Source organism: Phalacrocorax carbo, chromosome 3, assembly GCF_963921805.1.
Source record: "Phalacrocorax carbo chromosome 3, bPhaCar2.1, whole genome shotgun sequence".
In the NCBI taxonomy this organism is placed as follows: Eukaryota; Metazoa; Chordata; class Aves; order Suliformes; family Phalacrocoracidae; genus Phalacrocorax; species Phalacrocorax carbo.
The window spans coordinates 38,874,089-38,890,696 of record NC_087515.1 but is presented as its reverse complement, the minus strand read 5'-3'; the positions used below and the strand labels follow the sequence as shown (position 1 = coordinate 38,890,696).

At 43.4% G+C, this 16,608-nt stretch overlaps 1 protein-coding gene across 6 annotated transcripts in view; it reads right to left on the bottom strand.

The window, feature by feature from the left end:
• Positions 1-13,839, bottom strand: part of SLC8A1 (solute carrier family 8 member A1) — a 136,073-nt gene extending 122,234 nt beyond the window's left edge. For all 6 annotated transcript variants that reach the window (XM_064446585.1, XM_064446588.1, XM_064446589.1 and 3 more), the window contains exon 1: positions 13,737-13,839. In XM_064446585.1, the coding sequence (XP_064302655.1) occupies positions 13,737-13,789 (53 nt within the window). In that variant the 5' untranslated portion in view covers positions 13,790-13,839. The remainder of the gene's footprint in view (positions 1-13,736) is intronic.
• Between the last annotated feature and the right edge of the window lie 2,769 nt (positions 13,840-16,608).

Below are 16,608 nucleotides of genomic sequence, written 5' to 3'. Positions count from 1 at the left end.
TAGAGAAACCATGCTTGTGCTGCTTTCAAACTTTTCCCCAAGTACTTGCTCTATGCTGTGTTTTATGCAGGTTTAAACAACAAATCCAGAGCACTAATTGATGAGCATAGCATTTAACAGCTTGGGAGAGAGTTTTGCTGGAAGAAGCATTGACTGGCTTGATTTTGCAGAGCACTGCTTGTGTGTGGCAGACACAAAAGAACATTTGCGCTGGCAACCACCTGTCGTGTAGGGGTTGAAAGCAAAACCTGTTATAGGGGCTGGGCATGAATTTAGGGAGCTTGGAAATGGGGAGACCTGCATGTATTTTGCAAACATCTAGTCAGCAAAACAAGCCACACACATTCCTCTTCAAATTCTGCTTCAGAATCTCACTTTTCTTTTTGAAACCTGCTTTCTCGATATCAGGGATATACAGGAAAAATTCAATATGTGCACAGACCTCAGTGCCTGGGCTTAATGTAAGAGACGTACAAGGTGCAAACTGTCTCCTTACTCTTCTCAAAGGAGTAGAGACTCAAAAGCTTTCTGACAGCTGTCATTTGTCTCAACAGCACAGCATGCTAATACTAGCATCTCACTCCCATCCCCATTTCACCGGCAAAAAACAGTTCCTAGCCTGAGTCACTGGAAAATGAAGGACTAGATGTCCTCTGCTGAACTGCTTGTCCCTTAGCATCTTTTCCCACCAAAAAAAAAAGAGCAGCTTTGTTTTGCTGTTACAAAACTGCAGAATACAGGAACTAAAAATGCAGATGCAAGGTCAACTGAAATGCATTTCCCAGTGAAAGCAATAGCCTAGAGACTCCGCTGCCTCAAAAGGAATGTCCTGCAAAGGGCCAGGGAGATGCAGTCTGCTAGCCCCAGGGCAGCACTACAACCAAGCAGGCACTATCACTCTCCTCTTGACACTCCAGCTATTTTCACCACCATCCCGAGGCTGCCCTGGCCTGGAAAAAAATTGTCTGAAAGAAAAATCCCCCCAAATCTAGAATTAAAAAGCAAAAAAATGATGTGTTCTCTGGATTTGCCTTCTGCTTTTGAAACCTAGAGGTTTAATGTTTTCCAATTTAGTTGATAACCAGAAGTAAGTTTAAAAAAAAAGAGAAAAGAAGCAGCGCTGTGTAATCACATGACTCCAGGAGCTGGGGCTTTAAAAAAACCCCAAAAGTGCAAATACCATGATATCATGGCAAGGTCTGGGAGCTGTGTTCTGCAAACTGAGGACTGTGATGCTTCCTCAGCAGCTCCAGTGTCACATGAGGCCATATCCCTTGTTTGATCTGTATGCAAAGTTCCCATTGCTATCAGTGGGAGGCACAGGGCGAATCGGATGTTGTAGTGCATGACTCTGTCTGTGGACCCCGGTTGTGAAGGTAATTTGGCCTCCCCTGTACCATCTGTTTGCCAGCCCTGAGCAAGGGTGGATGTTCCAGGGAAAACAGAACTTTTTGGTAAAAGTGAGAAGTGACTGACCTCAGCTGCATAAAGCACCTTATTTGTATTTTTCTTATAAACCCCAGGTCAAGAAAGCTGCTGAAACACCTTGCAAAAACCAAGGCCATTAGGCAAGAGTATGTGAAATGACTTCTCTTAAAGAGAAATTTGTCTTTATTATAATGGGCTTTAATCTGTACTGTCCTTTCAGGGTCATCAGAAATCTTCCTTGCCTTCTTGCTGCTTTGACTTCACCAACCTCTGCCTCAGCTCTGCCTTGTTTCACCTCCAAGTGGCCTTGCCTGGCTAGATGTCCCTCCAGCATTAACCAGCTCTGCCAGGGATTAGCCCAAATCCTGGGGACAGAGTGGAGCAGAGGAACTTGCTGTCCACTGTTATCAGCATGCAGCAGTCAATTTTAGGCCACAAGGACCCGCAGGACTGGGAATTTCTGTGCTCCTCTGTCTTCCCCACAGCACCTTGGAGAAGGCATATGTCCTTGCTTCTGGCTGATTCTGTCCCTGGAACAGCTGAGGCAGCAGCACAGTTCTTGTCCCAGTTCCCTTCTCTCCCCGCAGCTTAGACTTGAGTCCAGTGGACAGGGCCTCCCACTGGTACACACAGAGATCTTGCTATCCTGTCACAGTTTGCTCTATTAGCACTTCTGAAGACGTATAGAACAAAAATGCTTGTCTTCTCTGTGCACACTTAAGCAGCAGTGAGGCAGTAAACAATGCTGCATGTCCTAAACATAGTAATTGAAGCCCTGCATGTAAAGAGAATTTAACCAAAAAAGAGAGAAACATGAGAAAACCAGATTTAACTTCTGGATTACTTAATGGTTATGGGTTTGTTTTTTTGCTGGAGATTTTCGAGAAATGAAACTGCACCGTTTGTGAGACTGCATTCTCCTTTCAAATTCCCCATGCTGTCATGTGCCAGCCTTTTCCCCTGTGGAATTTCAAACACGGCCTGTTTGAAAGCTGCCCTGAGCTGAATGGCTTTTTCACGGCTTTCTGGATTGTGATGATTCTTTAAAATGATTGAAGATGCTCCTTTGCCACCTGCCTCGTGGTTAGAATCCCCAAGTCTTTTATAAAAATCTTCTGCTCTTATGGGAACATGTTCCCAGCTTCTGGCAAAACTCTTTAGGTTCTGAGGCTGTAGCCCTGTTGTTTGTATGTGCAGGAGGGACATGGATGTGTGTGTGTGTGTGTGTGTGTGTGTGTGTGTGCATGCAGATGTTTCCTAATGCAAACTGTGCAAGCTCAGACTTCTTCCCACTGCAGTTCTGCTTATTCAGATGAACTGCTCTTCTGCGAATGCTCCAATATCTTCAGCAGGTGAGACAATTTCCTGAGTGTAGCTGTCAGTCCAGGAACAATGGCTGCTGTGGTGTTTATATGTATGTAGGCTGGAGATCAGGGAGACAGGGCAGAGCAGGGACTTGGGGATTCAAGCATCCCCTGGCTGCTGCTGCGCCTCCTGCTCTAGCAACACGGTCAGTGCAGTGGCAGGTATGGACAGAATGGTGGGGATGGGAAGGCATGACTGTATGGAGAGAGAACAGAGATCTGGCAGTAGAACTGATCCACTGGTGTGTAGGCAGCTATATGTTTAGTAGACCAGTGTCTTAGCAGGGCTGAGGGGAAAACAGTCTTTCCTCTTTCATTCACTCCCTTCCACGTGCACCTCAGTCACTAAGAAAGTTTCTGGTCCCTGCAGCTCAAGACACCAGTGTGGTATTTTGGTATTTGTGCCAGGGCTGTTAACAGTACCTGACATTTTATTTGCCAATAGTAGACTCCAGAGTTAACAGCTGTATTTACATGACATAGTGGCATCAGGAAGGCAGGCAACAGCTGCAGAGCCACCAATGGGAAGAAATAAGAGAACTGAGAGGTCTAGAAGACATGATTCAAGAGGCAACATTGCAGGAATGCAGACTGTAAAGTCAAGAGAAGATATATCCTCACAAACCTGAAAGTATAGAGGTTTCTCACTCCTACTGTTGATAAGAAGTCAGGAGGTGAAGCTACAGGCAGGGATACTGAAGTTTGACATGAGGAAAAGCTTTCTATAGCCATGAGAGTAGTGGTGTAGGCAACTGGATTATTGGTAGAGAGGCAGAAGTCTGTCACAGAAAGGTTTTAAGATTAGCATGACCAAACCTCTGTTGAGTTCTGATCAAGCGTACATGACATAGCTCTCAACATCATTTCATTAGAAAGATATGTCTGAGAGATGGACAATCAGGAGACAGTGTGAAAGCAAAGGGAACCTGCCTTTAGGCTTTGGACAAAGATTTGGTGTAGGAAAGCAGTCAGAGCACTGGAAATTAGGTCACGCCAGAAAAACAGATCTAGGTAGAAATGCTATCCAAGCTCATGCAACCTGGGAGCGGACTGACCTTGGTTCCAGGCTGGCGGTCAATTTCCTGGGCAAATGAGCCACTGGGGAAGAGAGTTTGTTGCTGCTCCAAAGCCCATGATATATCCCACTTGGGTTTTGTCCTGTCAAGGTTTGTTCCAGGCTCATAGCCATATAACTCTCTTAGCAACCTCTTCCATTAGTTTTTCATGCTTAGCCATAGGAACCTTGAAGCTTACCCAAATGCTGTCAGAAGCAGGCGACACAAGAAGGCTCGTGTTGGAAACATTTGTCCAGCCATGGTGGTTCCTTTCACTTGCCCTGCTGGGAGCCTTCTCCCACTGTGAGCTGCAAGTTGAGGTATGTGGACAAACAGCCTGCCCTGACCAAACTGCAACACTAATGAGACAACAGCACAGGGGCACATATGGGCACTGCCCATAGCAAAGACAAAATAATGTCTTTGGTTATCCCTGGCTTATGGCTGTATAAGATACAACATGAAGTAAAGGTATGAGAAGCTACCAGAACCTGCAGATCATAAGAAGAGTATATGTAATGTATATGCAGCTGACCATCCCTGACCAGCAGTTACACAAACTAGACAGCAGCATGAGAAATGGTAGAAATGAGAAACATTGCATATAACAAAAGCAGGGTACTAGCTTAATTGTTGACTGAGGTAGATATTACCAAGGCAACCATATTGTGAGCACCAAATAAGTCAGGGAACCTGGGGCCAGTGAGGGAAAGGTAAGCACAGGTGGATGGCTTCTTTGGGAGGAGAGGCACTTGGTAAAGAAGCAGAACCTGAGAAGAATAAAGGGGACAGACCAGAAGATAAGGTAAAGCAAGTGACATACTCAGGACTGACTGGGGGCTGTTGGTCAGCCCTGTGTTTATGTCAGTTTGAAGTATGGCAATAAACCAGCTATTTCTACCATTCTTGTGTCCAGCTTGCCTTCATGGTCAGGAGGTACTTTGTGTGCTTTGGGATTAATGAGACTTGTCTCCCTGTGACTGGCGAGGAAATGCTTGAGGGGTAACCTAACCACACGGCCCTTCCCTTCCTTGACAGCCTGACACTGTCCTGCAAGTCCCCATTTCTCCTGAGTGACTGTACAGAGGATCATAAATGTAGACATTGGCACCATAGGAGTTCAATAGCTGACGACTAATACAGGGAACCATGTGACAAATGGGCTACACATGGGCATGACTGCACCTGAAGTCAATCAGGGCATACACATCTGCCATGTTCAGCACACATCCAGCTCTTCAAAGAGCCCAACTCACCGTAGTGCCTTCCTGCAGATGGTTTTGGGGGGAAAGAACTAGCTAAAGTGAAGTCTCTGCACAAGTCACAGCCACTAAAGAAGGGACATGTGTCAAATAAAATCCACTCCAAAGACAAGAAAAGAAATTACAACTCAGAATGAAGGCAGGGAGTTTGTGCTGGCAAAACATCAGCTTTATTAAGGTTAGAGTCTTCAAACTTGTCTTGTTCTGTAATTTTCCCTAGGCTACATACATCAAGACACATTTCAAGATAATCAGACTGTCTGTTTCAAAGAGAAGAATGTTAAAATTGGGTATGTTTTTATCAACAGGGACAGAAAATACCTAGAAAACATGAGTAGTGGCACAGCTTGTAATGCTTACAAACTTGCCCTGTTTTGTAGCATTCCTCTAGGTCTGTTCATCAAAGCATGCTTAAAAATAGTCTGCCTCATTATTTTTAAAGTAAGAACATTGAAATTAAGGGTCAAGGGCCAAAAGATTTCTAGTGCATTATTGTGGAGGTACATCTTCAGGCATTTTAACGCATTAAGACACTTTCCAGGCACAAACAAGGTGCACACCTGGACAGGCTTGCCCCAGCCTCTAAAAATGCAAGAACTGTCACTGAAGTATGGATCCTTGGATGGGTCTTTGGTGATTTATGATGGAGATTCTCAAGTGTCTAGAAAGGGACTAATTTTTCTAAAATACTCATGATTTGTCCTGAATCTTACCCAGAAATTGGTAGCTGAACAAACCAATCATTGCCCACTAAGTAGATTTTCAATGGCAGGCAGTACTATTTTCTCTTCTCCAACACCAAAGCATGCATGCTCTGTACACACTGTTTTCCACAGGATTATAAAGATCCTCATACACACTCACAGCAGAGAACCTTCAAGATTAACTCTTTTTGCCTAGGTTAAGTTGGAGATATGTCACACTTCAGGGGAAGAATGCCAGCAAGGCTCTAAAATGCTCAAAGTATTGGTTACTCTTGTTCTCAGAAATTCACTTCAGATCAAATCAACTCATGCCAAAAAGCAAATCTCTCAATTATAGAGAAAAATGCTTCTCGGAGCATCTATTTTCCATAACCAGTGGCAAAAAGATTTTCAAAACAAGAGAAACTTTTTAATGCATTTGTTTTCCAAGCAGTGCTGTGGACTAGGCCCAGTGTAGAACATGGCAGGAACACAAGTGCAGGGCATCACACAAGGGTCTATTGTGGTGCTGGAGCTCATTGTGTTAAACCTTAGAGTAGTGTAGCCAGGGAGCGCAACAAAGACACATTTCATAGCTGCATATCTCTCTTTTTGCAGCATTTTGCCCATAAATTAGCACTACAAGAAGATTTGGAAAACCTGCTAGAAGGTTTCCACAAAGATTTGACTCATCAGAAACTTAGAAAAAAACACATGGGAGGTAAATGCTACAAGTGAAACCTGTATTAGCTCTTCAGTCAGGATATGGCTTCTGTCCTGTGCCAGCACATTGGTATATCATGTGGCTTACATCTGAAAGGTGTCACAGCAGGCAGCAGAGCAGCAGTAAACTTCACTATTCTGGACAACTGATAAAAATGGAGACCTACTTATCCAGCTAAAGATAGGACAATCCAGAACATCTGTCTTGCTCCTGAACTGGGCATTTATCCTGGACAGGAGATGCTTTCCGAGCCTTGCTTCAAATAGCTATGCTCTGAAAAGCAGGCTAAATCCGGGAGGTCATCTTGAAATAATAGCTGGCAGGCCAAAGTGACTTAACATTTAACATTTTTTAAAGGACCATATGGAATAAGTTACACCAGAGTAAAACAAACACTTGTCTCTCACATCCAGTGTTATTGTTAACAACTTATTCAACTGCGTGTATTCTCAGCAGCGAAAATGACTCACTAAATAACAGGATAATACCATGGATCACTAGCATGTTGTGGTCTGTGGCCACAGGAAGGGTTTACTTTTACTGTGTACATGTTGGCAGCCTCAACACACTAACAGCAAATCCAAATGTTTATTGCCACATCTTGGGCAGAAGCACAAGACCTCTGCTTGGAGCTTTTCTGTAAGATAACATGGGGTATTTCTACTATCATGTTTGCCAAAATGCAGCAAAAGCAATGACCTGAGAATTAGATGCTGGGAAAGTGGAAAGTAGATGTCACCTTGGTTTTCCTTCCTTATTCTGGTCTGAGGATATAGCAGCTGCTGATGCTGGGAGTCAGCATGTGAGCGGGCTGTTTCAGAGGCTCCCTATTCCTACATTAAAGCCTAAACCTTGATGCATCATTGATACTTTTGGAAACAGGCATCAAAGCAAGCTGGTTTGGAAGGGTGAAGAGGTTGTAGGGCAAGAGATAAGACTGGTCCATCAAGGCCCCTGCAGAAAGCCTGAGAGTGGTCAGAGCTGCCTCAGGTGGACAAGCATGTCCCCTCAGCTGCTTCAGGGCTCTTCAGACTTCTGCCTGAGGCCTGACACACTGAAGCCCTGCAGGCCAGGCTCCTCCATCACCTTCACTAAACTCATGTCCTGTCCCTTGCTTCCTAAAATCTGTTGAACGTTAAGGATAAAGATCACCACCTCAGTGAGATCTCCCTGTAGCCTGGGAGACCTAGCTGCTTGGAGAAACATTTTCAGGTAGATTGCATCATAGGATCCCAGCCCATCTCCCACCTGGTTAGGGGCTGTACAGGTAGCCCAGGATGGCGGCATGCCATTTGTCTCCTTGCACATTGCTGTTCAGGCAGTCTGCAGGGACCCATCTAGCCAACGGAGGAGACCACAACCCCATTCTGGCCATGTTGCAACCAAATGGTGTTTGATACACTTCAAGGTAGAGAAGAAAGCAAAAAGGAAACACATCATGTGCAGAAGTTTCTAACAGGAACTCAATAAAGCCTTAGTAGGGGGGATAGAAAGGCAGCAGTAGTTTTGCAGGCCACATACCTGCACTTCACATGTTTTGTTATTTTTCCATTTTCACATTTTCCTCTAGTTTCATGTTTTTGCTCATATAAGAGGGAAAGAAAAGGCAATTTGATGTTCTGATGAATGGAAGGACAACTCTCTGTTATTCTGTGATTCTCTGGAAGAGCAGGAAACGGTATGTGGTGGCACCATGCAGGATTAGCCTGCAACCTCCAGGGCACACCGTGATCTGTGGGATAACCTGCAAAACATCCCAGGGACAAAACTTCTGGTGAAACTCATCCTGCACATGATGAGGGGCTTGAAAACATTGGGAGACTCAGGGTAGGAAAAAGGCTTTACTCATTGTTCAATAGAGTATATTTCCATGGGGAGTAAAACAACCCAAGGACTGAATCTGCCAGCCTGGTAGGTGAAAATCTATACCCAAACAGCACTCCTTGGCAGATGTTCCCAAGTGTTTGTCCTCTGGGTATTTACAGACAAGCCATTAGTCATTGTCATTGTTAAGCTGAGCGGAATCCATGCTAGTCTGGGGCATATGTCTTCCAACTGTACCACGTTCCCCAAATCCTCACATTTTCCAGCATCCTAGTTCTGTGAGTATCTTCCTTCTACCTATGCCCACCTTTCCACATAAGTAAACTGATGCAGAGTTTTCCAGAATGAAATGCATGCCTCTTCCCTTCCCTTCTCCCTTCTCCCTTCTCCCTTCTCCCTTCTTCTCCCTTCTCCCTTCTCCCCTCTTCTTCTCTTCTCTTCTCTTCTCTTCTCTTCTCTTCTCTTCTCTTCTCTTCTCTTCTCTTCTCTTCTCTTCTCTTCTCTTCTCTTCTCTTCTCTTCTCTTCTCTTCTCTTCTCTTCTCTTCTCTTCTCTTCTCTTCTCTTCTCTTCTCTTCTCTTCTCTTCTCTTCTCTTCTCTTCTCTTCTCTTCTCTTCTCTTCTCTTCTCTTCTCTTCTCTTCTCTTCTCTTCTCTTCTCTTCTCTTCTCTTCTCTTCGCTTCTCTTCTCTTCTCTTCTCTTCTCTTCTCTTCTCTTCTCTTCTCTTCTCTTCTCTTCTCTTCTCTTCTCTTCGCTTCGCTTCTCTTCTCTTCGCTTCGCTTCGCTTCGCTTCTCTTCTCTTCACTTCGCTTCTCTTCTCTTCGCTTCTCTCTTCTCTTCGCTTCGCTTCGCTTCGCTTCGCTTCGCTTCTTCTTTTCCCTTCTCTTCCCTTCCCTCTGGAAAAGCCTTAGCTAGAGAGAGCACAAACTGAAACCTGCATTTTATGTTACCAACGTCAGAGTTCAGCATTCCAAGAATTTGGGAAAGATCCTAAAAACAAACATCCCAAACTCAGGAGGAAGTTCAGCATTAAATATGAAAGAAATCCAAATATGTTGAAGTATGGAAATCAAAACAACTTCAGCTTTGCCCTGCAGTGACCCCATGCAATAAGAATACATTTGTGATTAGATCACAGTGACGGTTGGAGCCCTAGATAAGAATAAACTAAGTTTTGAAGACCTCCAGATTTACTGTATTGCTGCTATGATTTTCCCCCATGTGTTGCCAGAATAATACTGAGTTTCTTAAAGGATCAACTCCAAAATGAATGTCAACTCATAAATTGCCTGTTTTACCTGTCAATTGGCACCACCACTGCTTATGTTGTTGCCTCTTCCCATAGCAGCACAGATCAGCTGATGGTGGCTCTGAAGAGTGAGGCTCATGGCTGGAGTCCATCTGAAGCACACTGGAACAGCAGATCTCTGCAGCCATGTTCCTAGCCAGCCTGCTGGCACATCGTGCTGACCACTTAGGGAAAAAGTCCTGGGTACCTCTAAACCTGAGCTTTTTATCTCAAGGACATGCAACTCTGAATTCAGATTATTTTTTCCTGCATTTGTAAAGAGGCTTTCTCCATTTGCTGAATACCTTGTCTGCAAACCCCAGCACCAGGATTCCTCCCATGTGAACAAAATTCAGCAGTACCATAGTTAAGTTTGCTAGTGATATGATGAGTACCTGGAAACTTAGTATCCTCCAGAGCTATTCTGTAAGAGCTAGACTCCAGCTTGGCATTAAAGGCAACTTGTATCACGGGATGGAAATTTAGGAGTAGTTCATGTCTGTAAATAACCAAAAATGACAGCTGGATTTAGACCAGCTAATGCCATTGAAGGTCATTTACTCATCTCTCCATGCTGTGCAGTCAGTCATTACACAAAAAAATTTGTAAAGAAAAAAGTTTGTGAGGCTGGATGGTCCAGAGTTTAACACAGTGAAACAAAAATGGTAGCAAAGTTTCTCCAAAAGACAGGAATTTTCAGTTCCTATCTGAAGTTCTACTCTTACTCAAAAGGATTATGGCCACATGTGCATAGAAGATACTGGACATATTTATGCTGCTACATGTAAGACTGCAAACCATGAGCACCATGGTACATGCTGCACTATTTACATGTGGTGCTTGCAGCCCACAAACACAAACTTTTCCTAAAATGCCATTCCTTCTAGAAAACTGCCTGTATTTGTGAGTCCTCTGGTAAAGGCCTCCCTAGATAGATCGTTGTCCCTTACCCTGAAGGAAGAGAGACAAGAATAGGAAGATGATGTTTTGGGAACAAGAACACCAAAGAAGACAGCTTCCCATTTAGAGATTTTTTTTGGAACATCATATTCTTCAGGTCTGAATTCCTTAGGCAAACCAGATTTGAACTAGCAAATAGGTCTGCAGGTTTCTAGCGAACAGGTAGAGCTATCACATAAAGCCCATTGCTCTAGAACATAGGGAAATAAAATATATCTGGCCAGAGAAGTGGATCAGTCTGTCAATGTGACTCCAGAATCTGCTCCAATCTTCTGATTTACCAGAGAAAAGACAGAGATGGTATCTGAACTTCATATTTCAGGAATCATCATAAAAATATTGAAATTGTCAGAAGGAGGAGTATATACTGTGGGCTTACTTCAAGCCAGAGCCAGTTTGCGAAATCCTCGCTGAGTGACTTTATGGTGTAGCTCTTTTTGTGATTTATTTTGAGGATGCTTTCTTCTTGGGCGCACTATAAACCACAAACATGGCTTTCCCTTCTCACAAGAAAGCCTGAATTCATGGACCAGTTGTGGATATCTGGTGCAAAGACTTCTTCAGACCTGATGTCTGAAATCCAAGTGCATTGGTTTTTGGTTTGTTTTTTTTTTGAAAGCCACTAAGATTTAGGAACACAAACCACCAGTGCACCTGGAAGTCCTGTGTGCCTTTGACTCCTTGCACAATACACACAACGTATTCTTGCTTGCTTCAAGTGCCTCCTGGGGGAGAGCAGCTTTACCCTTGTCCACAGCTAGTGAGAATAAGCACTGAACTCAGCTCTGCCCTTGTTACTGACTCCTGGGTTTTGTGCTGCCCCGACTCAGCTCGGCAGCCTCGCTCTGATTGTGAGAAATAGCAGAGCTCCCCCTTCCCCCTCTCCTGCCTGCACTCTGGCAAAGAATGGTGCGTAGGAGGACCTCGTGGCGGATGCTCGGAGACTGCAGCACTCATAATGACTAGTCACTTATAAAAGACATGTTAGTGATACTATCGCTAATGCTTTATATGACTATTTATATTCAGGTCTAGGGTCTCTGAATGAGATCCCATCAGCTTTGCACAAGGGACCAAACAAACACTAGCAATACCCATGACTAATCAATAGTAAATATTAATAATAGCTGTACACTGTTAATAATAATAAACATTACTGATAACACAGCCCGCCTGAAAATGCTTCTGATAGAGGGAGGGGAGGAGGGGGGCACAAAGGATGGGTAGTTCACAAGGTCCCTGGGCAGGTCTGCCCTGGGGCTGGAAACCAAGTGATGACTCCTGTCCTGGGGCTTTGTCTATGGGGCCACGCTGCCTCAGCCTCTGGGCCAAATGGGAAGATCAAATTAAATAGGTCCCAGCTTTTCCAGCTCCCTCCTGCCATCCCCTTCCTTACCTGCCCAGCACAACTGTTGGGTAATTCCTTGCTCAGGGAACGTGCCCATCAGCTAGTCTTTATCTCTGGGGAATGGGAAGTGCAGAGCCTCTAAGAGACAGGAGTGGGGGGGGAAGAAAAAATTGGGGAAAAGCTTTTATGTATCAGTAGGCTCACAATAACCTATAAAACAGAACCAAATCCAACAGAAAATAGAAGCAATCTGAGTAAGTGTGAAATGCAGAAGTTTTCTTTCATCGCAATAACAGCCAAAAGGTTTATTTGCTAATGACTCTATAGCAATTAAAAAGCTATCTATTGACCCCAATTACTTAAAGATTAATTTCTGTGCTAACATTTCAATAGACAGGTGATATATATTGAAAAGGTACATGTCAAAAAAATAAAACTTTGCCTGACAAATACAAATCTCAGCTGCAGCATAATTTTGAGTATTTTCTTCTCAGCACTTGAGAGGAAACCAGGCAAAGAGAAGATTTGTATTTCACTGAGTATAAAAATGAGGAATGTGGGAATATCCATGGAAATAAGGGGAAACGAGGGCTGTGCGCACAGGCCCTCTTGACTGCAGACTAATATGGAGTTACAAGCAAACACTTCCATTATGTTCTTCTTATGTAATGACAAGGGAAAGCATTTTCATTCATGAATGGAAATGTTTATGACATCTGTGGTCTAGTAATTTCCCTTTACAATCATCCTTCATATCTCTGGAAATCTCCTACAATTTCAGTCATATTCCCGATATTATTTTCAGTTCTTTCTGTATAATTTCACTTCACCTGCTCTAATGCTTTTTCCAGTCTATTAACCACCTGAAAAATGAGGGAGCTTTACCTAGCACTTTGCATTGGGAGTATGAATACCATATTATAACACCTGAAAGCACATGAACTGTTACCCAAATGCCATACTGTAGCATTTAAAGAAAAATCTCATGTTTAACTGTACTACCTCAAACCAACAAGATATTAAGCCAAGGCTACAAAAAGCTTTTTTTGTGTTCTTTGTAACAATGCATTCCATGGAGAAAGCCTTTCTGCCAAGGGTATACCCTGCTTTTTTGACAGTGCCCAGTTCACAACACTAACACATTTCAGTGCTAGTTTGAGGGAGAGCTATTACTTCACTGCTTTGAAAATATTCACAATAGCATACAGCTGTTTTCGCTGGGGTCGACATTCACAACACTGTAATGGCAATTAAAACTGTACTAAAAATCCTTGCACAGGATGTAATCAACCTCAAATCTACAGAGAAGCATTGACAAACTGCCTTCAAGTGCCAAGAAAAACAACAGTCATTTACAAAAAGCTCTTCCTAATGTCCAGTCAGCTCAACCCAAATGAGACATGTTTCTCAAAATGAAAGTAGGACAGAACGGAGAAGAAAAAGCCATTGACTATTTTTATGAATTTTTCTAAATAGAAACACAAAAAGACTCAGACACTGGAAACCACCACCGGTCCCTCCTGCCCCTCTGTCCGCCAAAGCTCTAACATCAGTCAGACTGCAAATCCGTGATAAAATGCTTATTTTCCAACATTTTTCTCTTGCCTCTTTCAGACACTTGGAAAGTTTCTGTCCCTCCAGCGGCAAAGCTGTTATATGTCATGTTCCTTACTCAGAGAGCTTAACTGCTCTCCAGCTATTGGAGTCATCCCGTAGCCCCAGATTTACAGCTTTTCTCAGGATGTCAGTCTAACTGAATACCTAGGTGTTCCCAAGAAATGCCTGAATTGCTTTTCACTTACCCCAGCCGAGTCTCAGCAGTTGTGGGTAAAGCAGAATGGAAAAAAGCCCTCATATGATAGCGTCTCTAAATTTACCAGAAAGAAAGGAGCTGGGGTGCTTGTCCTTTAAGTGTCTCTAAAGATGGTTTGCATAGCTGGATCTCAGCTTATCTATGCTTTTCTGCTTTTGCTTCCATACATGGATCTGTTCCCAACAGTAACTTCAAGCTGTTGAAAAGAAGCTATCTGGCAGCTTTCAGCTTCATCTGACACATAAATGAGTGAAAATAAATAAATAATGATCTTTTATGCCAGCTCCCCTTTTTTTTTGATTTGCACCCCAGAACACCTTTTTTTTTTTTTTTTTTTTTTCCCTCTTCCCAGAATAACATTTCGTTATTTTTTCCAAAGTAATTCCTAGGTGAAGGCAAACAGAAATGACCGAGGCAGATTTCTCTTCTCCCTCTCCTGCAGGCTCACATAATTTTATTCTCAGAAATATCTTTTTTTTTTTTTTCCCCTTTGCTTTGCTTATAGGTCAGGGTTTTGCATGTTTGCTACTTGGAAGCATGTCAAGGAAATATACATCATGTCTGTAGCAAGGGAAGGTTAAGAGTCAAATTTTTGGAGAGAGAGAGAGATTAAAGAAGTGCCACGTGATTGCTCCCAGATTAGCAACAGTAGCAGGAGTAAGCATTCCTCTGATATTACAGTAGCCACTGTGGGACATGCCTGAAACAGTGAAGAGTAGAAGCTGCAGTCTGGAAGCTCCTTGCAGATGTATTTATGAATAAATCACTCCTTGTTCTCCTTCCTACCTTCCATACTTCCTAGGTTTCCATTTCAGAAAGGGCTGATAAAGGACAAAAATGTGCACAGGGAGCCCTGTGTCACAGGTCAGAAAAGTAGTCATATTAACCTTAACTCTGCCCTTTGTTATCTCTTCTGTGCAAATGGGAATGTTAAGGACTCCAGTGAAAGGGCAAGACTAAGTATATGTCATTATTATTATACGTTATGGTGGCAACTGGGAGTAAAGAAGATATTAGAGACTTAATTGCTTCAGGCTCAACTCCCTGGATGACAGAAAACTGGTGAAAGACATATTCAGGCACTTAGATATCTAAGGCTGAATGTAGGTGTCCATACTCGGGCCACTTCCATTGAAAATGTCATCCTCAAACTTGGTGGTTTTGATTCATTGCAGGAGAAGGAAATTCCTTGTATATTCCCACACACAAATGACCTTGACTGTTTGAGATTTTTTCTAAACATCTGTTAAACACTTGGCAGAATAAAAGTTTTTTTAAGGGCTCACCAGCTCCACCTCTACTACTAATGATAAACTACATTATTTCATTATTATGTTACAAATTGCCCAATTAGAGATACCACTTCGAATGGCATATTTGACTCCTGCTGTTTGGTATCTTAGAAATTGCAGAGGATGTGTGTGTGTATGGATGGGGATCCTGGGAGGTATCCAGCATCTACCTGGCATCCAGAACAAAGACAGCTGCCCTGGGAGCATACTTCTGCATCCCAGAGCAAGCAGACAGCCTGTGGAAGCATGAAACAGGCAGCAAAACAAATCAGTTGCAAAAGACAATTAAGTATTAAGGGAACCCTCCATTTTCTAGCACACCAGCCAAGTGATCAGTGCCTATCATCCTTGTAATGGGATGAGAAAAATCCCTTCTGGAAATCTGTCCTGGGGTTTCTCCAACCTTTCAAGAGCAGGAGCCACTGTTGCTTGTCAGACAGGCTTGGTGACTAAGGAGGTCTATGCTCTAGTACAAATAGAACATGATTTAGCAAAGTATTTAAATTCCTGCTTAATTTTAAGTATTAAATAACACTTTTGACTTCCCTGGGGTTATTCATGTGATTTTATTTCTATGCTTTATTAGGTTGTCCGGATACGGACATGAAGCTACCCCAAAGCAGCATAAAAAACTAAATAATTTGGCACTATTATGTGAGTGTATTTATGTTTCACAGGTCTCTTGACTTCCATATATTGTTCCTAAGAAGTCTTCGGGCTAACCAAAATGGGCTAAGGAAAGCACGACTGTTGCTTCAATTCATTGCATGTGTCCTCCATTCCATTAAGGAAACATTGAAAACCACATATGTGCATAACTGAAGAAAAACATATGTGGCTTTGAGAATAACATGATAATGCTGCACTTGGAGTTTTGGTAACCACAAGACCAAGGGGAAGGGTGTTTTCTGGCTTTGATCTGTCCTTCTGCACAGCCGCTGTGTGTCACCCTCTGGATGAGTGACACCACCCACTTTGAACTCTGCTCCCTAAACAGAGTGGCCAAAGAGCTTCTCATATTTTCCATCAAGAGCTTTTCCATTCGTCCTTGCTGGGAGAGGTGAAGTTTGTATCAGGGTATGTGGGTGATAAGGTGAAAGACATTCTCCTAAAGCAAAAGAAAAAATAGGCAACGATGTTGCCAAGCACTGAGTGGGCCACAGGGAGATGGAAATAAAGCTCTATTGACCTTTGTGCCCACTGACTCGTCTCCTCCTCCCCAAAAGAAGCAGGATAGAGGGATAAAGTCTGTCTTGGGTGGTGAGACATGTGGAGGAGCATCTCTGGCTGGCCTGGCACCGGACAGATTTGCAGAAGTGCTGGTGAGCACAGGCTCAGGGATCAGGACTGGTGCCTGCGCAAGACAAGGGTGGTCAGGTTTTGTCTGCTGGGGCCTGGTCCTCCTACAGGGATCCCACAGTCTACCCTGGTCCCCTCCCAAAGCTGCACACCCTCCTGGGGAAAATCGTCCCCATCTTTTCACTCTGCAACTAAGTGCTACATCTCCAGGATTTTGTTCCAGGAGGTTGTGCTTTTTGTGCCGTCCGTCCTCTGCCTGTCACAGCCAAT